This window comes from Chiloscyllium plagiosum, unplaced genomic scaffold, assembly GCF_037043375.1.
Source record: "Chiloscyllium plagiosum isolate Xiang-an unplaced genomic scaffold, Cpla_swu_hap1 HiC_scaffold_34, whole genome shotgun sequence".
Taxonomy (NCBI): Eukaryota; Metazoa; Chordata; class Chondrichthyes; order Orectolobiformes; family Hemiscylliidae; genus Chiloscyllium; species Chiloscyllium plagiosum.
The window spans coordinates 11,157,409-11,182,400 of record NW_028270172.1 but is presented as its reverse complement, the minus strand read 5'-3'; the positions used below and the strand labels follow the sequence as shown (position 1 = coordinate 11,182,400).

Genomic DNA, 24,992 nt, shown 5'->3' with positions numbered 1-24,992 from the left:
TTACAATGGCATTCATAGCTTTACTAATTACTTTCATGAGTCTGTGTTGTCCATGAGCCCCCTCCCCAAGTGATTTTCTCATTGAATGTTTTCTGAGATGGGTGACTGGTGAATGGAATTTGTTTACTCTGGTTCACACCTCAAACCAGGATACCCTTGCTCATCACATTCAATGTTTAGACGCAAGTTATTTCTCAATAAACTCATAAGAAAGTCAGGTGCCTTCAGGCAAAAAGGCACAATGTGTGAATTGTAAAGAGTGCAATGGGGTCATTGTCTCCTGTAAAAACTGTCATAAAGGACAAAGAGGGAATAAAGTGATGTCTTAAATTTAATGGTATATCACGGAGTAATTGTAACACTGTTTCTAGTGATGGAAATCAACTGCTGATCATAAACAGTTCAGCCCTCCCTCTCATTGATTCTGATGTTGTCTGATCATCTTTCTTGGGATTGATAAGGGGAAAGCAGGAGGTGACCTCACTCCAGCAGGGAGTGGGAGATCAAGAGAAATGTCTTCACCCACAGAGTGGTGAACTAATGCAATACTTTGTCTCAGAAAGCAACTGAATGCTTTCAGGAAGGAACTAGACATAGTTCTTAGGGCTGAAGGGATCAAAGGCCATGGGGGTGAATGACAGGAACAGTGGATTGAATTAGATGATCAGCCATGAACCAATTGAATGGCGGAACAGGCTTGAAGGGCTGAATGGCCTACTCCTGCTCCAGTTTTCTATGTCTCTGTCAGACTGGGAGGATACATTACCAACGGGTGACAAATAACAGCAGGGTCTCTGTCCAAATAAATGCTGCTCTTTTCAAAACTTGCTCAGGGGATCCGGGCATCGCTGGTGGGCCAGCAGTTTCTGCCCATTCCTGCTTGAGAAGGTGGCACTGAACTGCTTCCTGAACTGCTGCAGTCTGTTTGCTGTAGGTCAGCCGAGAGTTCTATTAAGGAGAGAGGTTCAGGACTTTGACCCAGTGACCATAGGGGAATGGCGATATATTTCCAAATCAGGATAGTGAGCGAGTTGGAGGGAACGTGCAGGTGGTGGTGTTCTGCTGCCCTCATCCTTCTCATGAGGAGGTCATGGTTTCAAAGATGCTGTCTAATAAGCTCTGCTGAATTACTACGGTGCTTCTTGTAGGCAGTACACACTGCTGCGACTGAGCATTGGTGATTAATGGAGTGAATGTTTAAGCGACTGGATCATGTGCCAATCAAGTTGGCTGCTTTGTCCTGGATGGTATCAAGCTTCTTCAGTGTTGTTGGAGCTACACCCATCCAGGAGGGAGAAAGTGAGGACTGCAGATGTTGGAGATCAGAGTTGAAAAGTGTGGCGCTGGAAAAGCACAGCAAGTCAGGCAGCATCTGAGGAGCAGGAGAGTCGATGTTTTGAGCATGAGCTCTTCATCAGGAAGAACCCATCCAGGCAAGTGGGGAACATTCAATCACATTACTAACTTGTGCCTTGTAAATGCTGGACAATCTCTGGCAAATTGGAAGGATGAGTTACTCGCTGCAGGATTTCCAGCTCTTGGAAACACATTATGTATATGGCTAATGTTCCAAGGAAGAGTCTTTGGAATTGAAATACTAACTTTCTACTCTTTCTGCATTTGCTGCCAGACCTGCTGAGTTTCTTTAGTACTTCCTGTTTTTATTTCAGACCTCCAGCATCTGCAATACTTTGCTTTTATGTACATGGTTGGTCCTGTTCAGTTTCTAGCCAATGACTCCCAGGATGCTGATAGTGAGGGGGGTGGGGGGGGGGGCTCATTGAATGCGACACCATTGACATTCACTGGGAGATTGTTAGATTTCCTCTTGATGGAGATAGTCATTGTTAGATGTTTGTGACACAGATGTTACTTGCCACTTATCAGTCCAAGCCTGGACATTGTCTGGATGTTTTAAAACCAAAAGTAAGTCACTTCCAGTATATGTACCGACAAAGAACACAGCCACAAAAAAACAAAAGACCAAAGAAATACTCACATAATGAAATAAATGAAGTAGAACGGCTTCCAGTAAAAAAGTTCTTAAGGGAACTTAGTGATATAGACTGAAATGTTTAACATGTGGATATTTACATCAAAAGAATCTCATGGATTTCGAGTTAGATTTGAGAGCAAGTTTCACAGCATTGTCAATTACAGAGCCTTGGTTAAGGTAGAAGTTAAGCTGCATGACCTGGGGGCATTGTATGTAACGTTAAAGGCATGTTAAATAACACTACGTTATAGAGGATTCCAAACCCGACAAGCCCTGCATGTACTGCACAACCAAGAAGAGTCACTCCTGAGTGAGAGGGCAAATATTGACTGCAATCTCATTCAGAATAAGACCATAAGACATAGGAGTAGAAGTAAGGCCATTCTGCCCATTGAGTCCACTCTGACATTCAATCATGGCTGATGGGCATTTCAACTCCACTTACCCGCACTCTCCCCCTGAATTCCTTGCGAGATCAAGAATTTATCAATCTTTGCATTGAAGACATTTAACATCAGCCTCCACTGCGCTCCGTGGCAATGAATTCCACAGGCCCTACCACTCTCAGGCTGAAGAAATGTCTCCCCATTTCTGTTCTAAATTGACCCCCTCTAATTCTAAGGCTGTGCCCATGGTTCCTAGTATCCCCACCTAACGTAAACAACTTCTCAGTGTCCACCCTTTCTAAGCTATGCATTATCTTTTAAGTTTCTATTAGATCCCCTCCAACTTTCTAAACTCTGAATACAATCCCAGGATTCTCAGCTCTACATCGTATGTTAGGCCTACCACTCCAGGGATCATCTGTGTGAATCACTGCTGGACACGCTCCAGTGACAGTATATCCTTCCTGAGCTGTGGGGCCCAAATTGGGCACAGTATTCTAAATGGGGCCTAACTAGAGCTTTATAAAGTCTCAGAAGCACATCGCTGCTTTTATATTCCGACCCTCTTGAGATAAATGACAACATTACACTCGCTTTCTTAATCACAGACTCAACCTGCAAGTTAATCTTTAGAGAATCCTGGACTAGCACTCCCAGATCCCTTTGTACTTTGGCTTTAGGAATTTTTTCACCAGTTAGAAAAGAGTCCATGCCTGTATTCTTTTTTCCAAAGTGCAAGACCTCGCATTTGCCCACGTTGAATTTCATCAGCCATTTCCTGGACCACTCTCCCAAACTGTCTAAATCTTGCTGCAGTCTCCCCACCTCCTCAAAACTATCTGCCTGTCCACCCAACTTCGTATAATCGGTGAACTTCACCAGAATGCCCCAGTCCCTTCATCCAGATCATTAATATATAATGTGAACAGCTGCAGCCCCAACACTGAACCCTGCGGGGCACCACTTGTCACCGGCTGCCATCCCGAAAAAGAACCTTTTATCCCAACTCTCCGCCTTCTGTCAGACAGCCAATCCTCAATCCATGCCAGTAGCTCACCTCGAACACCATGGGCCTCACCTTACTCAGCATGAGCAAGAGCTTAGATGAAACGTTGATAGAAAATTTTGCTAGTCTCCGTCAAGGATGAAGATCAAACGAAGAATCCCTTCAGTGTGGAAGCAGGCCATTTGGCTCATTGAGCCCACACTGATCCTCTGAAGAGCACCCCACCCAGTCCCAATTCCATCCCTGCATTTCCCATGGCTAACTCACCTAACCTGCACATTCCTGGACACTATGGGGCAATTTATCATGACCAATCAACCTGACTGTGGGAAGAGACTGGAGCACCCGAAAAAAAATCCATGCAGACACAGGGAGAATGTGCAACCCCATGTAGACAGTTCATTAGATTAGATTAGATTAGATCCCCTACAGTATGGAAACAGGTCCTTCTGCCCGACAAGTCCACACTGACCCTCTGAAGAGTAGCTCACCCAGACCCATTCCCCTACCCTATATTTATCCCTGACTAATGCACTGAACATTTTGGGACAATTTAACATGGCCAATCCACCTGACCAGCCCATTTTTGGATTATGGGAGTAAACCAGAGTAAACCCACACAAACACAGGGAGAATGTGCAAACTCCACATAGACAGTCACTCGAGGCTGGAATCGAACCCAGGTCCCTGGCGCTGTGAGGCAGCAGTGCTAACCACTGAGCCACCATGCCACCTTTTTTTTTAAAAGACAAATATGATTTATAGGACAACAAACCCCAAGCGCAGGAAGTCAGAATACTGCAAAAATGAACATAGTCACGCCTAGGACTGGACAACAGCAGCAAAAGCAGGAGAATCCTAACTCCTGGAGTCACTTGTGAACTTGCTGGTGTCTCAGCAGGTGGGAAGACTGAGTGAATCCCTTTCCACACTGGGAGCAGGGGAATGGTTTCCCTCCAGTGTGAACTTGCTGATGTCTTTGCAGTGTGGATAAATGACTGAATCCCTTCCCGCTCAAGCAGCAGGAGAATGGTCTCTCCCCAGCATGAACCGGCTGGTGTTTAAGATGCTGGGATGACGTGTTGAATCCCTTCCCACATATGGAGCAGACAAATGGCTTCTCCCCAGTGTGAACCCGCCTGTGCTCCGTCAGGTGGGATGAACAAGTAAGTCCCTTCCACACTCAGAGCAGACAAATGGTCTCTCCAGTGTGAACACGTGGATGTTCAGTCAGGTTTGATGAACACCTGAACCTCTTTCCACACTGAGAGCAGGTGAATGGTCTTTCTCCTGTGTGCACACATAGGTGCTTTGAGAGTTGAGATGAAGACCTGAACGTCTTGCTGCGTTTGGCACAGACGAATGGCCTCTCCTCAGTGTGAAGTCGCTGATGTTGAATTAAACACCCCGAGCTCATAAAGCTTCTCTCACACACAGAACATTTAAAGGGTTTCTGATCAGTGTGAATTCGCTGGTGTGACACTAGGCTGGATAGCTGAGTGAATCCCTTCCCCCACACAGAGCAGATGAATGGTCTCTCCCCAGTGTGAGTTGCTCAAGGCTGGAATTGAACCCAGGTCCCCAGATGAAGAGGCAGCAACTGATCTGTCTACATCACTTGAGATGAGATACCGTAATAAGCAATGGAAATATCTTCAACTAAATTGAGTTTGGTTGCTATACAACACAGTGAACTATCAACACCAAATCTTGTCTGCTACAAGAGGCAGAACTGATTATGAAGAGATGCGTTGGAGCAAAATAGAGTCATAGAGACATAAAGTCATAGAGTCATACCGCACAGAAACAGACTCTTCTGTCCAACTTGCTCTTGCTGACCAAGTTTCCAAATCCCAAACTAATCCCATTTGGTCATATCCTCTTAAACCTTCCCTATTCGTGTGCCTGTCCCAAATGTCTTTTAAATGTTGTTACTGTGCCTGCATCAACCACTTCCTTTGCAAAGCAAGAATGAAGCCAGATCCGCCAATAATTTAATAGCTATGAAGGAAGGAGAAATCTTGATGTAGTCAAAATGTTGAGGTAATAACCCCATCTACTTTAGCATAGATCTGCTGGTGAAATGAAAAGCAACTCCCATTGCTGCAAGTCAAGATGTAGTGCATAAACTCCATAGAAGATACCATGAGGAAGAGTGAAGCAACGAAATGTAACAATCCAAACACTGCAAAGGAGAAACCACTTGCTAGGTCAGAGACCATACTGGCAGCAATAAAGAATAGGTCTGTTATCCATCTCCAGCGTCCTCTGTGAAAGCAATACAAGAGGTTAAAGGCCTTCGGTTCAAGAGAGAACTCAGATCATCAGGGAGACAGTCCTTTGCCCAATCTTCCAACTCTAAAGAGAACACACTTGGGGATAGTAGAGACACCTCATCATTGTTTGCATTTGTAAAGTTAAAAACCTGGGGAGGATGGGAAGAGAGAAACATAAATATACTGACCAAGATATCACAGTATAATGATTATGAAGGGTAGAGTAAGTGGAAGGATATGCAGTATATGGGTATGGAAGAGCCAAAACTCAATTGAGTAATAAACACTGATTATGATCATGGGAACTTGGCCAGAAAGTACACATAGGAAGACAAGTTGGCCATTCAGCCCCTAGAGTCTGTTCCACCATTCAATAAGATCATGGCTGATCTGTGGCCGAACCTACCTTTGGCCCATCTCCCTTAATACCCTTTGCTTAACAAAAATACAGAGGAACCTCAATTATCCAAACGACACGAGCAGGGACTATTTTGTTTGGATAATCAAATGTTCAGATAATCGAATGCCAGATAACACAGTTTAGCCAAGCATTGGGACCTTGTGATCTTGTTTAGATATTCAGAAATTTGGAAAATTGAATGCTGGATAATCAAGGTTCCTCTGTTTATCTATCTCAGATTTAAGATTTACAATTGATCCAACATCCACTGCTGTTTGTGGAAGAGAGTTCCAAACAACAAGACGTCGTATGTGGAAGCAAAGATGGAGCTTGTAGGAGGCAGGCCTGGAGCTAGTCTACTTCATCAGTCTTTGCTGTAAAGGGGGTCATATTCATGTAATCCACAAACAGTTGCATTGATCCAATAAACCTTGCACAGTTTAATTAACAATACACTTCTAATTAAACATGAGAGGTACATATCTTGGTGCAAAATTGATCACTTTGAACTTGAAGGAACCCTCACATGATGATTTCCCTTCCTAAAAGGACATTAGTGAACCAGATGGGATTTTACAACATTTGACAATGGTTTCATATTCATTGTTAAACTAGCCTTTAATTCCAAATTTTGTTAATTGCATTAAATTCCACTAACAGCCATAACATTAACCTGGGCCTCTTAACTACTGACTGTTACTTTCATACTGGGTCACTGCTTCCCTGTTGAAAATGCAGAACATTTCAGTGTCAGGAAGAAAATATTCAAAGTAATTTTTAACCAGGTTCTTGAAGAAAATACTTAATGTGGTGTCAATGCTGTGCAAGCAGAATGCTTTCCCCAGTAACTGGAGACAGCGTGAGGAGCAAAATGAGATAACAAACTAAAATTCTATATTGGACAGTGAAGTTATTTTCACATTTTACAATGTTATAAATGTTTATTGGATAAATTGGAAAGGTTTATGTGGTTTGATTGTGTGTATGTGTGTGTTAGCTTTTATTTTTGTGTGGAAAAACACCTCAGTCACCAGACATGAGATACTTGCTGCTCTGGTGATTTTTAATCTAATGATATTCAGTTTGTTATTCCAATGAATTAATGTATGAGGTTTGTGCATCACAGTGTCAACAATGTCAGGACTGCAGAAAGGCTGTAACTTTCCATTACTTTCCTTTTCCTTGTTGAGTTCAATGGGTCAAAGGATTCCTGAGTGTTTCTGGAATAAATGCTTGATGGTGAAGTCATTTCCCTTGAGACTGCCAAATTGTTTTTATCCGGTCACTTGATGTTGCCATTGCTGACTGGGCTAGTATTGCCTCTCCCTAGCTGTCCCAGAGAGGCCCGGGGGTGAGATGCTTTCTTGAACCACTGCAATCGCTGTGGTGCAGCTAGACTCACAATGCCCTTAGTTCCTGGACTTTGACCCAGCGACACTGAAGAATTATCCAAGGTAAGATGGTGCTAGGGGAACTTTCAAGGGACGGAGCTCCGATTACTTTGGTGAGCACACCCTCCTCACAAAGAAACACCACTTGAAAAGGTCATCGCTAAGCCAAACCCCATCTTGAGTGGAACGATAGCGACCTTTCTTTTTCAGTCTCAGAATGAAGGGGTGCCAATTTAAGACTGAGAGGAGGAGGAATTTCTTTTCTCAGAGGGTTGAGAGTCTTTGGAACTCTTTGTCACAGAGAGATGGGGGGGGCAGAGTCCTTCTGTATCTCATCACCCTGGAGCTCCGTCTCCAACAGTGCTGTGGTGTACCTGCTCCATGTGGGTGAACGTGGTTTCGAAGGTGAAATATGACCACCTTTTTCAGGGCAATAATGGATAGGCAACAAATGCGGGCTGAACCAGAGATGGCCAAGAAGTTGTGAAGAATGAAAACAAAGTAGCAAATGGATTCTTATACAGATAAATGCGAACTGAGCGTGTTGGGGAAGTAAGAAGCATTCCTGAATAAAAATAATGAACAAAGGCAGAAAGGTACAGGAGTGTAGGGGTACACATAAGCACATCGGAAAAAGCAGAATTATATGGCCGCAAGACAGTTAGAAACATTAACAAAACACTAGATTTTATTCCTGGGCGTGTGGAATTCAAAAGTTATGTTAAACTCACATCTGAGTTTGTTCAGATCACACTGAGGGCTTTGCACAGGTTTGATCTCCAGATCTCTACTCACTGGGTTCAGAAGACAGACAGGTGATCGCATTGAAACAGCCAGAATTCTTAAGGGGTTTGACAGGGTCAATGTTAAGAGGATGCCTCTTCTCATGGGAGAGTCTAGGACCAGAGGGTATAGTTTCTGAATAAAGGGGTGCCAATTTAAGACTGACATGAGGAGGAAGTTCTTCTGTCAAAGGGTTTTTAGTTTTTGGAACTCCAGAGAACTGTGGGGCAGTATTCTTAAATATACTTAAGGCTGAGACAGATAGATTCTTGATCAGATGGAGAATCAAAGGTTACAGGGAGAGGGCAGGAAAGTGGACATGAGGAACGTCAGGTCAGCCAGGATCCAACTGAACGGCATGGCAGGCTTGAGAGGCCAAAATGGCGCACCCCTGTTCCTTTTTCTTATGGTCTTACAGGAGGAGAAACTGCAAAGAGATTTTCCAAGAATGCAATCAGATCTGAGAGATTGTGGCCATGGGGGAAGACTGAACAGGCTGGGTTTTTTTGTTTCTTTAGAATAGATAAGATTTGGATATGAGCTCATTGAGTTCTTTAATAAGGTGATTGAGGTAAACAGATACTGTTGGTGCAGAATCCAGAATAATGGGCAATAGCGACTCACCTTATTTGTCTGCTGGCTTGCTAATCTCTCACTCAGAGAGGTTAGAAACCAGAACACCCTATCATAAAAATATGCTTGTTGGAAATAGATTAAATAGTTTCAAAAGGATACTAACACAGACTAGATGTGCTGAATGGCCTGTGTCTGAATTGCATATTCTATGCAATGATACATTAGCACCTCAACTAAGTTCAAAAACCTCTTTCACTGCCAGTGGCTGTCTGAGGCTGTCATCCTTACAGTCAATATTCAATGTGAACCCAGTCTTGTGAAGTGAGAGAATATAAGTTGATGTATTGGAAATTCTGGCAAACATTGAGATTGATAAGTCCCCAAGGCCAGACCAGACTTATCCCAGCCTGCTCCGGGAAGCGAGAAATGAGGTTGCTAAGCCGCTGGCAAAGATCCATGCTTCCTCACTCTCCACGGGGGTCGTACTGGAGGATTGGAAGGAGGCGAATGTTGTTCCTTTTTTGAAGAAGGGGAATGGGGAAATCCCTGGCAATTACAGACCAGTCAGTCTTACGTCTGTGGTCAGCAGGGTTTTGGAAGGAATTCTGAGGGATAGGATTTATGACTATTTGGAAAAGCATAGTGTGATTAAAGACAGTCAGCATGGCTTTGCGAGGGGCAGGTCATGCCTCACAAATCTTACTAAGTTCTTTGAGGAGGTGACAAGACAGGTTGACGAAGGTCGAGCAGTGGATAAGGTGTATATCAAATGCCTTGCTGAAGTCCATAATGTTCCCTTTGGCAGGCCCATTCGTAAAGTCAGGAGGTATGGGATACAGGGAGACTTGGCTATCTGGATTCAGAATTGGCTGGCAGAGAGTGGTTGTAGATGGAAAGTACTTTGCCTGGAGGTCAGTGTTGAATGGGGTCCCGCAGGGCTCTGTTTGTGGGCCTCTGCTCTTTGTAGTTTTTATAAATGACTTGGATGAGAAGGTTGAGGGGTAAATTTTCAGATGACACAAAGGTTGGAGGTGCCGTATTGAGGACTACTGCAGGCTGCAGTGCGACATAGACAGGATGTAGAGCTGGACTTAGAAATGGCAGATGGAGTTCAATCTGGATAAAAGTGTAGTGATGCATTTTGGAAGGTTGAACCTGAATGCTGAATATAAGATTAAAGACAGAATTCTTGGCAATGTGGAGGAACAGAGGGCTCTGGGTGTGCAAATACATAGATCCTTCAAAGGTGCCACCCAAGTGGATAGGGTTGTTAAGAAAGCATATGGTGCTTTGGCTTTCATTAACAGGGGGATCGAGTTTAAGAACTGCGAGGTTTTGCTACAGCTCTACAAGTCCCTGGTGAGACCACACTTGGAATATTGTGTCCAGTTCTGGTCGCCCTACTATAGGAAAGATACAGAGGCTTTGGAGAAGGTGCAAAGAAGGTTTACCAGGATGCTGCCTGGACTGGAGGGCTTGTCTTATGAAGAGAGGTTGACTAAGCTTGGACTTTTCTGTCTGGAGAGAAGGAGGAAGAGAGGTGACTTGATCAAGGTATACAAGGTAATGAGAGGAAGGGATAGAGTCAGTAGCCAGAGACTTTTTCCCAGAGCAGGATTGACTGGTACGAGGGGTCATAGTTTTAAGATATTAGGAGAAAGGTATAGAAGGTATGTCAGAGCTAGGTTCTTTACGCAGAGAGTTGTGAATGCATAGAATGCATTGCCAGCGGTGGTGGTGGAAGCAGAGTCATTAGGGACATTTAAGAGACTGCTGGACATGCACATGGACAGCAGTGAACTGAGGGGTGTGTAGGTTAGGTTATTTTAGTTTACATTAAGATTAATCCTTGGCACAACATCATGAGGCCAAAGGGCCTGTTCTATGTTCTATTTAGAAGTTAGAACAATACAGCGCAGAACAGGCCCTTCGGCCCTCAATGTTGCGCCGACCTGTGAACTTTTCTCAGCTCATCCCCCTACACTATCCCCAAATCATCCATGTGCTTATCTAAGGATTGTTTAAATCTCCCTAATGTAGCTGAGTTGACTACATTAGCAGATAGGGCATTCCAAGCCCTTACCACTCTCAGTGTAAAGAACTTGCCTCTGACATCAGTCTTAAATCTATCACCCCTCAATTTGTAGTTATGCCCTCTAGTACAAGCTGACGTCATCATCCTAGGAAAAAGTCTTTCTCTGTCTACCCTATCTAATCCTCTGATCATCTGTCTCTCAGTTCTCCCATTTCCCTTTTGGCTCCACACCCATCATCTTCTCGATACTGCTGTAACTGATCAAAATGATAAGTTCACAAATGATTTACCCAGTGGGATAGAATTCATGATATGAGGTAAGATAAAATCCCCTCAATTCACATTGTTTACATTAGATTAACCCAAGACTTGAAAATGAGATCCAATTTAATCTCAATATAAATCAAACAGCACATTATGTTGCTGATAAATTATCCTTGAATTGACCATAATAATAATCATAAACAGAAACAAAACCTTGAACCTTGAAGCAATATCTTGCTCCAAAGCTTTGGGGGACAGAAAAAAGATGACTGTGCAGATTTATGAGACCATGGTGGATCTATGTAGCAGTGAGTATAGGCATATCCTGCTTGACTCTGCATTTGGTACATATACTCTGGTTAGGTATCCTGCCTTGTAATTTGCCATTGTGCAGTAAGCTGAGACATTTAGCAGCTGGCGAGAGTGACATGCTGGCAAAACCTTTTGACTTACAGTCATCAGGATGGCATTGCAAGAATGTGAAATCTCCAAGGGAACATGCTGCATTGGAAAGGGTGATGTTTGGTTGACAAGTGGACTCTGGTCACAGCATTACTGTGAAGAATACAGCAAGAAACAGCTGTCTTCCAAGCCTTTGTTTAATTGAAAAGGATACTTAGCCTGGTTGTGTTCTTTCTGTTTACAGTGGAAAGGGTCTAAATAGTTTCATCATGGTCTCATAAATCTACAGTCATTTTTCCAGCACTAGTGTGTCTCCAAAGTCTCTGGAGCAGGAAACAGCTTCAAGGTTCAAGGTTCCTTTTCTGTTTATGATTATGATGATCAATTCAGGGATAGTTTATCAGCAACATAATGTGCTGTTAGACTTATATTGAGATCAGATTGGATCTCATATTCAAGTCTTGGGTTAATGTAAAATAAACAATGGGAAGAGAGGGGACTATATCCCACTTGATATTGCAAATTATATCCCACTGGGTAAATCATTTGTGGACTTATCGTTTGGATCAGTCACAGCAATATTGATAAGATGATGGGTGTGGAGCCAAAAGGGAAATGGGAGAACTGAGAGACACTTGTGAAAATATTCTCTCACTTCATAAGACTGGGTTCACATTGAATATTGATTGTAAGGATGACAGTACACAGCTACTGGCAGTGAAAGAGGCTTTTGAACTTAGTTGAGGTGCTAATGTATCATTACATGAATATACAATTCAGATACAGGCCATTCAGTGCATCTAGTCGGTGTTAGTATCCTTTTGAAACTATTTAATCTATTTGCATCAAGCATTTTTTTATGATAGGATATTCTGGTTTCTAACCTGTCTCTCAGTGAGAGAAATGATACCTTATTTCTCTGCTGGATCGATGAGTCACCATGACCCGTTACTCTGGATTCTGCCACAACAATCTCTTTGTTTCAATCATGTTATCCAAAAACTCAATGAGCTCATATCTAAATCTTATCTATTCTATAGGGGGAAAAAAAATCCAGCCTGCTCAGTCTTTCCCCATGGCCATAATCTCTCAGATCTGATTGCATCCTTGGAAAATCTCTTTGCAGTTTGTCCTCCTGTAAGACCATAAGAAATAGGAACAGGAGTATGCCATTTTAGCCCCTCAGTCTTTTAGCTGGCTCCTGGCTGATCTGATATTCCTCACATCCACTTTCATGCCCTCTCCCTGTAACCCTAGATTCCCCATCTGATCAAGAATCCATCACAGTCTTAAATATACACAAGAACTCTGCCGCACAGCTCTGTGTGGCAAGGAGTTCCAAAGACTCAAAACTCTCAGAATAAATTCCTCCTCATCTCAGTCTTAAATTGGCACCCCTTTTTTTCCAGAAACTATACCCTCTGGTCCTAGGCTCTCCCATGAAGGGAAATGTCCACTTAGCATTGACCTTGCCAATGTAGCAAGTGTAAGGGAGCCCTTTTGTGAGCCTGACTGATCATCTTACAATAGCTGTTGTATAATTATTGGCACACTCTGAAGTGATCAGTAAGTGCTGTGCCATTGTGGAATCGCAGCTAGCCACTATACCTTGCCTTTGGCAAATATTGACTGCTGGAATCCATTCATTCTCTTCCTATTGGAAACTGCTGAAGGGACTGTTTAACATGATCTTGCAGTCAATGGGATTGGCATCTGGTATTGTCTTATGAGCAAAAGCTAAACAAGTTGGGACTCTACTCACTGGAGTTAAGAATGAGAGGTGATCTCTTTGAAACATATCAGATTCTTAAGGGATTTGACAGGGTTAATGCTGGAAGGAAGTTTTCCCTCATGGGAGAGTCTAGGACCAGAGGGGTATTGTTTTAGAATAAAGGGGTGCCAATTTAAGACGGAGATGATGAGGAATTTCTTCTGAGGGTTGAGAGTCTTTGGAATTCCTTGCCACAGAGAGCTGTGGGGGCAGAGTCCTTGTGAACATTTAAGGCTGAAATTGAGAGATTCGTGATCAGTCAGAGAATCAAGGGTTATGGGGAAAGGGCAGGGAAGTGGACGTGAGGAATGGTGGATCAGCCATGATCCTATTTAATGGTGGAGGAACTTGAGGGGCTGAATGGCCTCATCCTGTTCCTATTTCGTATAGTCTTATAGCCTACATACCTGGCATCACAATAACACCGGAATTCATACGCAACATTACTTTTTCTAGCTTGATGGCAGGATTCTGTGGAGGAGAACCCTCATTTAGCTACTGCTAAGTTTAGTTAATTCCACCTGGTTCTCAAATATCTGGGACTCTTTCCCATTCCAGGACCACTTGATGTAGACTGGCCAATTTTACAGACTGAAGGTGGTGACCTTCAAGTCGTTAATATGTTTGCATGAAATGCTGCTAACAATGAACTGAAGAGGTAGCCATTATTGCCCAGACTGGTGTTATACACCCTACTTAAACATTTGCACGGTAAGTAAACGACTCATGCCTTATTTATGAGATTGCTGATGAGGCCAGGCTTTCTGTGTGGAGCCTTAGGAATGGCAGAATGTATATTGACCGGCAAAGTATGGGTTTACAACAGACAGCAGTCAGAACCCATCGGTGGACTTCCCAACTAGCATCTCAAGAAAAGTGGCTCATTACTCTGTTCCATTATTAAGGTAAATTTGAGCAGGACTGGGCCGTTGTGGTATCAAAGGAATTTCTTGCATACATCTGCACATTCAAATATTGCAATGGCACATCGAAACATCGGAGATATGAAAACGGGAAGAGATTGGGGTCATTTCATCAAAGACCTGTTTCTGGTGGAAACGGACAATTCCCAGTGAGTGCTGGGCTTGGCTGAGACCCGTACCAACAGGTTATATTGGGGATCTTGTTCAGCTGAATTCAGCTGAGGTCATAAGTTCAATGCAACCCAGACTGAGACAATGGTGACCTGAGTCAAGATTAGAGTGGTGCTGGAAAAGCACAGCAGGCCAGGCAGCATCCGAGGAGCAGGAAAATCGACGTTTCGGGGAAAAGCCCCTCATCAGGAATAGTTCTAGATTAAAATTCCTCAGATAGTGACACAGCACAACTGTCAATGGTTTCCTTGAACAGTACTGTACATTAGCGAATAAGTTTGCAACAGTAAATGAGCATCGATATGGATGAGACATTGCTACCACAGTGTAGTTATAGGGAGCAGGCATCACAAAACATTGCAAAGATTTGGAATTACTTCTGAAATGAAAACAGAAATTGCTGGAAAAGCTCATCAAGTTGGGCAGCATCTGTGAAGAGAAATCAGAGTTAACGTTTCAGGTTGAGTGACCCTTCTTCAGGATTACATTACTTGAAGAAAAACGGGTGAGGTGGTGGGGACCCTGTGACAGTCAGTGTCAGAGAGAGGAGGGGGTGAGGTGGTTACCTGGGGACAGGCAGTGTCAGAGAGAGGAGGGGGGTGAGGTGGTTACCTGGGGACAGTCAGTGTCTGCGAGAGGAGGGGGGTGAAGTGGTTACCTGGGGACAGTCAGTGTCCGTGAGAGAAGGGGGTGAGGTGGTTACCTGTGGACAGTCAATGTCAGGGAAAGGAGGGGGTGAGGTGGTTACCTGGGGACAGTCAGTCAGGGAGAGGAGGGGGTGAAGTGGTTACCTGGGGACAGTCAGTGTCAGAGAGAGGAGGGGGTGAGGTGGTTACCTGGGGACAGTCAGTGTCCGCGAGAGGAGAGGGTGAGGTGGTTACCTGGGGACGGTCAGTGTCAAAGAGAGAAGTGGGTGAGGTGGTTACCTGGGGATGGTCAGTGTCAGGGAGAGGAGGGGGTGAGGTGGTTACCTGGGGATGGTCAGTGTCAGGGAGAGGAGGGGGTGAGGTGGTTACCTGGGGACAGTCAGTGTCAGGGAGAGGAGGGGGTGAAGTGGTTACCTGGGGACAGTCAGTCAGGGAGAGGAGGGGGTGAGGTGGTTACCTGGGGACGGTCAGTGTCAGAGAGAAGAGGGGGTGAGGTGGTTACCTGGGGACGGTCAGTGTCAGGGAGAGGAGGGGGGTGAGGTGGTTACCTGGGGACAGTCAGTGTCAGGGAGAGGAGGGGGTGAAGTGGTTACCTGGGGACAGTCAGTCAGGGAGAGGAGGGGGTGAGGTGGTTACCTGGGGACGGTCAGTGTCAGAGAGAAGAGGGGGTGAGGTGGTTACCTGGGGACGGTCAGTGTCAGGGAGAGGAGGGGGGTGAGGTGGTTACCTGGGGACAGTCAGTGTCAGAGAGAGGAGGGGGGTGAGGTGGTTACCTGGGGACGGTCAGTGTCAGAGAGAAGAGGGGGTGAGGTGGTTACCTGGGGACGGTCAGTGTCAGGGAGAGGAGGGGGTGAGGTGGCTACCTGGAGACAGTCAGTGTCAGGGAGAGGAGGGGGGTGAGGTGGTTACCTGGGGACGGTCAGTGTCAGAGAGAAGAGGGTGAGGTGGTTACCTGGGGATGGTCAGTGTCAGGGAGAGGAGGGGGTGAGGTGGTTACCTGGGGATGGTCAGTGTCAGGGAGAGGAGGGGGTGAGGTGGTTACCTGGGGACAGTCAGTGTCAGGGAGAGGAGGGGGTGAAGTGGTTACCTGGGGACAGTCAGTCAGGGAGAGGAGGGGGTGAGGTGGTTACCTGGGGACAGTCAGTGTCTGCGAGAGGAGGGGGGTGAAGTGGTTACCTGGGGACAGTCAGTGTCAGAGAGAGGAGGGGGTGAGGTGGTTACCTGGGGACAGTCAGTGTCACTGATAGGAGGGAGTGGGGACCCAGTGACAGTCAGTGTCAGAGAGGAGGGGGTGGGGACCCAGGGAAGTCAGTGTCAGAGAGGAGGGGGTGGGGACCCAGGACAGTTAGTACGGTGTGATTTTGCTCCAGAATAATAACGCCGCATGTTTGGTGACAGGAGAAACAAGTGATTAAAGTTTTAACATTAAATTTGTTTACAACCATGATCTGCTAACTGTAAGTTAGCACTGACTTAAACTTCTGGCTGTCAGTTACTCACCATCCAGATCCTGGAGAGTCCTCAGCTGCTTGGCTGAATTTGTGCAATGCGTGAGAGTGACATCACTGGATAATCCTGAGCTGAACATCGAACAGATACTGTTCGGGACGCAGTTTAGAGTCATAGAGATGTACAGCACAGAAACAGACCCTTCGGTCCAACCCGTCCATGCCGAATAGATATCCCAACCCAATCTAGTCCCACCTGCCAGCACCCAACCTATATCCCTCCAAACCCTTCCTATTCACATACCCATCCAGATGGCTTTTAAATGTTGCAATTGTACCAGCCTCCACCACCTCCTCTGGCAGCTCATTCCATACATGTACCACCCTCTGCGTGAACAAGTTGCCCTCTCACCCTCAACCTATGCCCTCTAGTTCTGAACTCCATCCCAGGGAAAAGACCATGTCTATTTATCCTATCCATGCCCCTCATAATTTTGTAAACCTCTATAAGGTCACCCCTCAGCTTCTGATACTCCGGGGATACGTATTCAGCCTCTCCCTATAGCTCAAATCCTCCAACCCTGGCAACATCCTTGTAAATCTTTTCTGAACCCTTTCAAGTTTCACAACACGTTTCCGATAGGAAGGAGACCAGAATTGCACACAATATTCCAACAGTGGCCTAACCAATGTCCTGTACAGCCGCAACATGACCTCCCAACTCCTGTACTCAATAAAAGAAAGCATACCAAATGTCTTCTTCACTATCCTATCTACCTGCAACTCCACTTTCAAGGAGCAGTGAACCTGCACTCCAAGGTCTCTTTGTTCAGCAACACTCCCTAGGACCTTACCATTAAGTGTATAAGTCCTACTAAGATTTGCTTTCCCAAAATGCAGCACCTCAGTCATTTTGAAAAATATGAACAAAACGGGCAGAGGGCTGAAAAGAATTGATGGGAATATCACTGGGAACTGGTGAAGAAACTCTACCGTCTACTAATTTGCTGCATAGAGTTAACAGTGCAAGAAAGCAAATTATTTTTCTATCTGGCTTAAATTTTGGTTGAGAGTAATTTAATTCAAGGTATTGGCAGGTGAGCTGAGTCCTGTGCGTTGTTTGACCGTCAATATGTAAGGCAGCTTGGCTGCTCCTGGAACTCTGGATGGTTCGATCTACAGGGAGCATGGCTAAATTGACGAGCCTGAGTACTGGAGGTTTGAGTATCGGCAGGAGTCAGCGAGACTGAGCAGGATGTGGAGAAACATGTTTTTAGACACGGTCACCCTACAGCCTAGAAAAATAGCGAGGGAAGGAATGGTGACCACCAGGTAGAGAAAAGGAGGCAGGCAGGAAAATGCCAGAGCACGTCTCACTTAAGAAGAGTCTTTCTGGCTTGGAAAATGTTGAAAGTGATGTTTCATCAGAGTGTATCAGAGTCCAGCCACACGAACGTGGGAAGAGAAAGAGGGGAAGAGCTGTAGTTGTAGAAGACTCAATAGTGAGGGGTACTAACAGGTGTTTCAGTGACTGTAGATGTGACTCCATGATGGTATGGTCCTCCCTGGGGTCAAGGATGTCACAAAACAGGTGCAAGGCATTCTGAAGTGGGGGAGCAAACAGTCACAGGACGTGGTTCACATTTGTACTGATGACATTGTTTGAAAGGGAGATGAGGTCCTGCAACAGGAATGTAAGGAGCGAGGCAGCAGATTAAAAAGCAGGATCTTGCGGGGTTGAAATCTCCGGGTTACTCCTGGCACCATGTGCTAGTGAGTATAGGAATAGCCAGATAGAACAGATGAGAGTGCTGCTGAAGAGTTGGTGCAGGACGGAAGGTTTTAGATTCCTGGATCACTCAGTCCATTGCTGGGGAAGGTGGGAACTATACACGTTCAATGGGTTGCATCGAGATTGCAATGGGATCACCATCGTTACAGGCGTTGAGGGTTATGTTGTTAGCACGGTTGGTGGAGGGTGCAAACTCATTTGGCAGGAGAATGCGATATGAGTGGGGATACAAAAGTGGGCCATCCACAGATAAATCTGGAAGAAAAGCGAAGCCAATCTGTCAGGAAGTGTGTATGTCATCAAGTCATGGCACAAGGGAGCACAGCGAAATGCGGGGCATTAATTTAATATCTTGTGAGTAAGGTAGATGAGTTGAAGGTGCTGATTAAAATGTGATGTCATTGCTGTCATGGAGATATGGTTGAGGCAGGGACAAATCTGACAACTCAATATTCTGGGGTATGGGGACTTCACAGAGAGAGATCGGACAGGGTGTAAAAGAGGAAGTAGTGTTGCAATATTGATCAAAGAATTGGGTTAATGGGCTGAGGAGTGGCAGATGGAATTTAATTTGGATAAATATGAGGTATTACACTCTGGGAAAATAAAACAAGAGCAGGATTTATACAAATAATGATAGGGCCCTGGAGACCGCAATTTCCCTTCCCACGTGGTTAAAGATGCTCTCCAACGCATCTCGTCCACATCCCGCACCTCCGCCCTCAGACCCCACCCCTCCAACCGTAACAAGGACAGAATGCCCCTGGTGCTCACCTTCCACCCTACCAACTTTTGCATAAACCAAATCATCCGCTGACATTTCCGCCACCTCCAAAAAGACCCCACCACCAGGGATATATTTCCCTCCCCACCCCTTTCCGCCATCCGCAAAGACCGTTCCCTCTGTGACTACCTGGTCAGGTCCACGCCCCCCTTCCATCCTGGCACCTACCCCTGCCACTGCAGGAATTGCAAAACCTGTGCCCACACCTCCTCCCTCACCTCCATCCAAGGCCTTAAAGGAGCCTTCCACATCCATCAAAGTTTTACCTGCACATCCACCAATATCATTTATTGCATCCGGGACACCTGCACCAATCAACCACACCATCCTGTGGCCCAACATTTCAACTCCCCCTCCCATTCTGCCAAGGACATGGAGGTCCTGGGCCTCCTTCACCGCCGCTCCCTCACCACCAGACGCCTGGAGGAAGAACGCCTTATCTTCCGCCTCGGAACACTTCAACCCCAGGGCATCAATGTGGACTTCAACAGTTTCCTCATTTCCCCTTCCCCCACTTCACCCTAGTTCCAAACTTCCAGCTCAGCACTGTCCCCATGACCTGTCCTACCCGCCTATCTTCTTTTCCACCTATCCACTCCACCCTCCCCCCCTCCAACCTATCATCTTCATCCCCTCCCCCACTCACCTATTATACTCTATGCTACTTTCTCCCCACCCCCACCCACCTCTCACTTATCTCTCCACCCTTCAGGCTCTCTGCCTTTATTCCTGATGAAGGGCTTTTGCCCGAAACATCGATTTTACTGCTCCTCGGATGCTGCCTGACCTGCTGTGCTCTTCCAGCACCACTAATCCAGACTCTGGGCAGTGTAGTAGAACAGAGAGACCCAGGGGTTCAGGAACATAATTCTTTAAAATTTGCATCACATATACACAGTGCGGTTAAGAAGGTGTTTAGCACATTTGCCTTCATTGCTCAGACCTTTGAGTGTAGGAGTGAGACGTCATGTTGAGGTTGTACAGGATGTTAGTGAGGCCTCTTCTGGAGTACTGTGTCCACTTCTGGTCACCCTCCTATAGGAAGGATATTATTACATTGGAAAGGGTTCAGAAAAGCTTTATCAGGATGTTGCTGGGAGCGGAGAGTTTGAGTTACAAAAATAGGCTGGGGCGAGCTTAGACTTCTTTCATTGGGAGGAGGCTGAGGGGTGCGTTAAGAGAGGTTTATAAAATCATGAGGGGTATGGACAGGGTAAATAGCAAAGGTCTTTTTCCCAAGGTCAGGGAGTCCAGAACTAGGTGACATATTTTTAAGATGAAAGGAAAAAGTAGAAGGGTCTGTGTGTGGAATGAACTGCCAGAGAAAGTGATGAGTGCAAGTACAGGCGCAATGTTTAAAAGGTGTTTGGCTAGATGGATGAATAGAAAAGGTTTGGAGGGATATGGGTGTACAAAAGATGCCCAAATAGGGAGACGTAGAAAGGCAGTTATGTAGGAAAATTTCAGAGAAGTATAAATATAACTAAGGCAGGGCCATATCCGAAGAGATTTTCCTGCACCTCATCTACTGTGTCTGTTGGTCTCGATGTGGTCTCCTGTACGCTGGGACAGACAGGACGCCAACTTGCAGAACATTTCAGGGAACATCTCTGGGACACACGCACAAAACAACCCACCGCCCTGTGGCCGAACACTTCAACTCCCCCTCCCACTCCGCCGAAAACATGCAAGTCTTGGGCCCCCTCCACTGTCAAATCCAATCCACCCAAAGCCTGGAGGAAGAATGCCTCATCTTCCACCTTGGGACCCTTCAACCACACAGAATCAATGTCGGTTTCACCAGTTTCCTCATTTCACCTCCCCCTACTTTCTCCCAGATCCAACCTTCCAATTTCGCACCGCCCTCATGACCTGTCCATCTTCCTTCCCCCCTATCCGCTCCACCCTCCACTCCAACCTAACATCATCACCTTCATCTGCCCATCGCATTACCAGCCCCACCCTCCTTCTATTCATCTCTCAGCCCCCTTGGGCAAACGCTCCCACATTCCTGATGAATAGCTTATACTCAAATAGTCTACTCTCCTGCTTCTTGGATGCTGCCTGACCGGCTGTGCTTTTCCAGCACCACACTTTTTGACTCAGATCTCCAGGATCTATAGTCCACACTTTCGCCTAGTATTAGGGGATTTCAACTTCCCAATATTAATTGGGATCAACATCATGTGAAAGGCTTAGAGGAGGCAGAATCCTTAAAAAGAGCTTTTATAGTCCATATGTGGAAATTCCTACAAGAGATGGGCTAGTGCTGGACCTAATTTTCAGGAAGGATTCTGGGTAAGTGTTAGGAGTGTCAGTGAGGGAGCATTTTGGTGATAATGACCATAACTAAATAAGATTTAAGGCAGTCAAGGGAAAAGACAATGATGGACCAGAAATAAAGGTTCAGAATTGAGGGCAGACTGATTTTAATAAGATAAATAAGAAAATTTGCATCAGAGCAGTGGGAATCATGCATAAAGGAAACTGTGAGAGTGCAGGGCCAATGTGTTTCTATACAGATGAAGGGTGGGATGAACAAGTGTAGAGAACATTGAATATTGAGGAAATTACAGGATCAAATAAGGGGAGGCTTATGGTTAATATTGAATCCCTACAGTGTCGAAACAGGCCCTTCAGCCCAACAAGCCCTCACTGACCCTCTGAGGAGTAACCCACCCAGACCCATTTCCCTACATTTACCCGTGACTAATGTGACTAACCTACACATTCCTGAACACTATGGTCAATTCACCTGATCGGCACATCTTTGGACTGTGGGAGGAAACCCCCACAGACGCAGGGAGAATGTGCACACTTGACACAGACAGTCACCCAAGGCTGGAATTGAACCTGGCTCCCTGGTGCTATGAGGCAGCAGTGCTAACCACTGAGCCACCGTGCCGCATGCCAAAGGCTCAAAATGATGGAAATGTGTAGAAAGTGCAGGAGCTAGTTCAAAGAGAAATTCGGAAAATGAAGAGGGGCATGAAGAAACACTAGTGACTAAAGTAAAGAAAAACTCTGATGTTTTTTAAAGTATATTAGGAACAAGAGGAAAATCAGGGAAAGAGTAAGGACCATTAGGGTCAAAAATAGTGACTATATGGGGAATTGGAAGACACTGGTGTGGGAGAGTACTTTTGCATCTGTATTCATGATAAGAAGGATGATTTAAGTATAGAAATTAGAGAGGGGACTGAGAAATACCATGTCAAATTACAATTGAGAGGGAGAGAGTATTAATGGCTTTACCAAGCTCAAAAGTGGACAACTCCCCAGGCCCAGAAGGCTTAGAGAGGGAAGGGAGGAAATAACAAGAATCCTGACATCAATTTCCAACAATCTCTGGCTGTTGGGGTGGTGCCAGAGGACAACTAATGTAGTATCATTCTTCAAGAAAGCTGGTAGGGAAGTATCAGTGAATTATGGGCCTGGGAGTAATAGGGAAACACTCAGAAAACATTCTGAGAGGCAGATTAATCTCCACATGGAGAGACAAGGATTAATCAAGGATAATCAACATAGTTTGTCAGGGGGAAATCATGTCTGACAGGTTCAACTGAATTTTGCGAGGAGGTGAGTAGGTGCATGAATGTGGGTAGTGCAGAGGATGCAGTCGACATAGACTACAGTAAAGCTTTAGACAAGGTTGCAGATAGGAGACTTATCAAAAAGGTAGCAGCCCGTGGGATCCAGGGCAATTTGGCAAATTGGATCTAAAATTTGTAGGAAGCAGACGGCAATTGTTGAAGATTGTTTTTCAGAGTGCAACACTTGTCTACATAAGACCATAAGAAACAGGAACAGGAAGGCCATTCAGCCCTTCAAGCCTGCTCCACCATTCAACAGGATCATGGCTGTTTCAACATTGTTAATGTCCACTTTCTACAGTTTTCCTACAACCCTTGATCCCCTACTGGTCAAGAAACTATCTATCTCAGCCTGAATTATTCACTAGGTCTCTGCCCTGTTGCTCTCTGTGGGAAGAAGTTCCAAAGGCGAACAACTCTCAGAGTTGGAACCCTCCTCATCTCAGTCTTCAATTGGTGCCCCTTTATTCTGAGACTATGCCCTCTGGTCCTAGACTCTCCCATGAGGAGAAATATCCTCTCAGCATTGACCCCATCAAGTCCCTTAAGAATCTTCTATGTCTTAAGGAATTGTAGAATCTGTACAGTGCAGGAAGAGGCCATTCGTAATAGATTCCAATCATGTTCTGGCAATAGATGTTAGACTAAGCAGCCTATAGTTACCAATTTATTGCCTCCCTCCTGTTTTGAATAGGGGTATAATATTTGCAGGTTTCTTGATGAAAGGCTTTTGCCCAAAATGTCAATTCTCCTGCTCCTTGGATGCTGCTTGACCTGCTGTGCTTCTCCAGCACCACACTCAACTCTGATCTCCAGCATCTGCAGTCCTCACTTTCACCTACTTGCCTTTATTATCTGAGTCATAGAATACAAGAGGAGGGAGGCTTTAATGGAACCCTAAAAAACATTAGTGAGGGCACAAATGGAGTACTGTGCACAGTTCTGGCTGCTACACTATTGGAAGGATGGGATTACACTTGAGAGGGTACAGAGGAGATTCACCACGATGTTGCCTGGGCTGGAGCGATTCAGTTATGAAGAGAGAACAGATTGACAGGCTTTGTTATCCTCTGACCAGGAAATGCTGAGGGGATTGAGGTGTACAAAGTTCTGAGGGACATAGATGGAATAAATGGGAAGAAGACATTTCTCTTAGAAGAGGGATCAATAACCAGAAGGCTTAGATTTAAGGGAAGGTGCAGGAGCTTCAGATGGAAGTTAACTGGAGGTGTAGTGGACAGTGAAGGAGGTTACCTCAGAGTGCAACAGGATCTTGGTCAGATGGGCCATTGGGCCAGAGAATGGCAGATGCAGTCTAATGTGGATAAGTGTGAGGTGCTGCACTTTGGAAAGACAAATCATGGCAGGACTTATACACTTAATGGTAAGATCCTGGGGAGTGTTGCTGAACAAAGAGACCTTGGAGTGCAGGTGCAAAATTCCTTGAAAGTGGAGTTGCAGGTAGATAGGATAATGAAGAAGGTGTTTGGTACGCTTTCCTTTATTGGTCAATGCATTCAGCGTAGGAGTTGGGAGGTCATATTGCAGCTGTACAGGAAATTGGTTGGGCCATTTTTGGAATATTGCATGCAATTCTGGTCTCCCTGCTCGAGGAAGGATGTTGTGAAGTTTGAAAGGATGTTACCAGGGTTAGAGGATTTGAGCTATAGGGAGAGGTTGAATAGGCTGGGGCTGTTTTCCCTGGAGCGTTGGAGGCTGAGGGGGTGACCTCATAGAGGTTTACAAAATCATGAGGGGCATGGATAGGGTAAATAGACAGTCTTTTCCCAGGATGGGGGGAGTCCAGAACTAGAGGGCATAGGTTTATGGTGAGAGGGGAAAGATATAAAAGAGACCCTAAGGAGCAACTTTGTCACATAGAGGGTGGTGTGTGTATGGAATGAGCTGCCAGAGGAAGTGGTGGAGGTTTGTACAATTACGACATTTAAAAGGCATCTGGACGGGTATATGAATAGGAAGGGTTTGGAGGGATACGGGCCAAATGCTGGCAAATGGGACTAAATTAATTTAGATTATCTGGTGGGCATGGACGAGTTGGATTGAAGGGTCTGTTCCTGTACTGTACATCTCTATGATTCTATGAGGATTTACAGAAGAATTGCTTTACTCAGAGTGGTGGGTCTCTGAAAGTCATTGACTGAAAGGGTGGTCGAGACCAGAAGCATCACATCACTTAAGAAATATTTCGAAATCCAACAGCATATAAGGCTGCAGACCAAGTGCTGGAAATAGAATGAGAATAAGTAGGTGCTTAATGACTGACACAGACACAATGGGCTAAAAGGACTGCTGTAAAACCTTGACTTTATAACTTTATGATTATTGAT

At 45.3% G+C, this 24,992-nt stretch overlaps 1 protein-coding gene across 1 annotated transcript; it reads right to left on the bottom strand.

The window, feature by feature from the left end:
• Positions 1-4,259: 4,259 nt before the first annotated feature.
• LOC148141120 (uncharacterized) lies at positions 4,260-16,615 on the bottom strand. The gene is given in 4 exon segments (XM_087978429.1): positions 4,260-4,564; positions 4,567-4,592; positions 4,594-4,942; positions 16,528-16,615. Coding segments are annotated over 4 exon segments (768 nt in total).
• Positions 16,616-24,992: the final 8,377 nt, after the last annotated feature.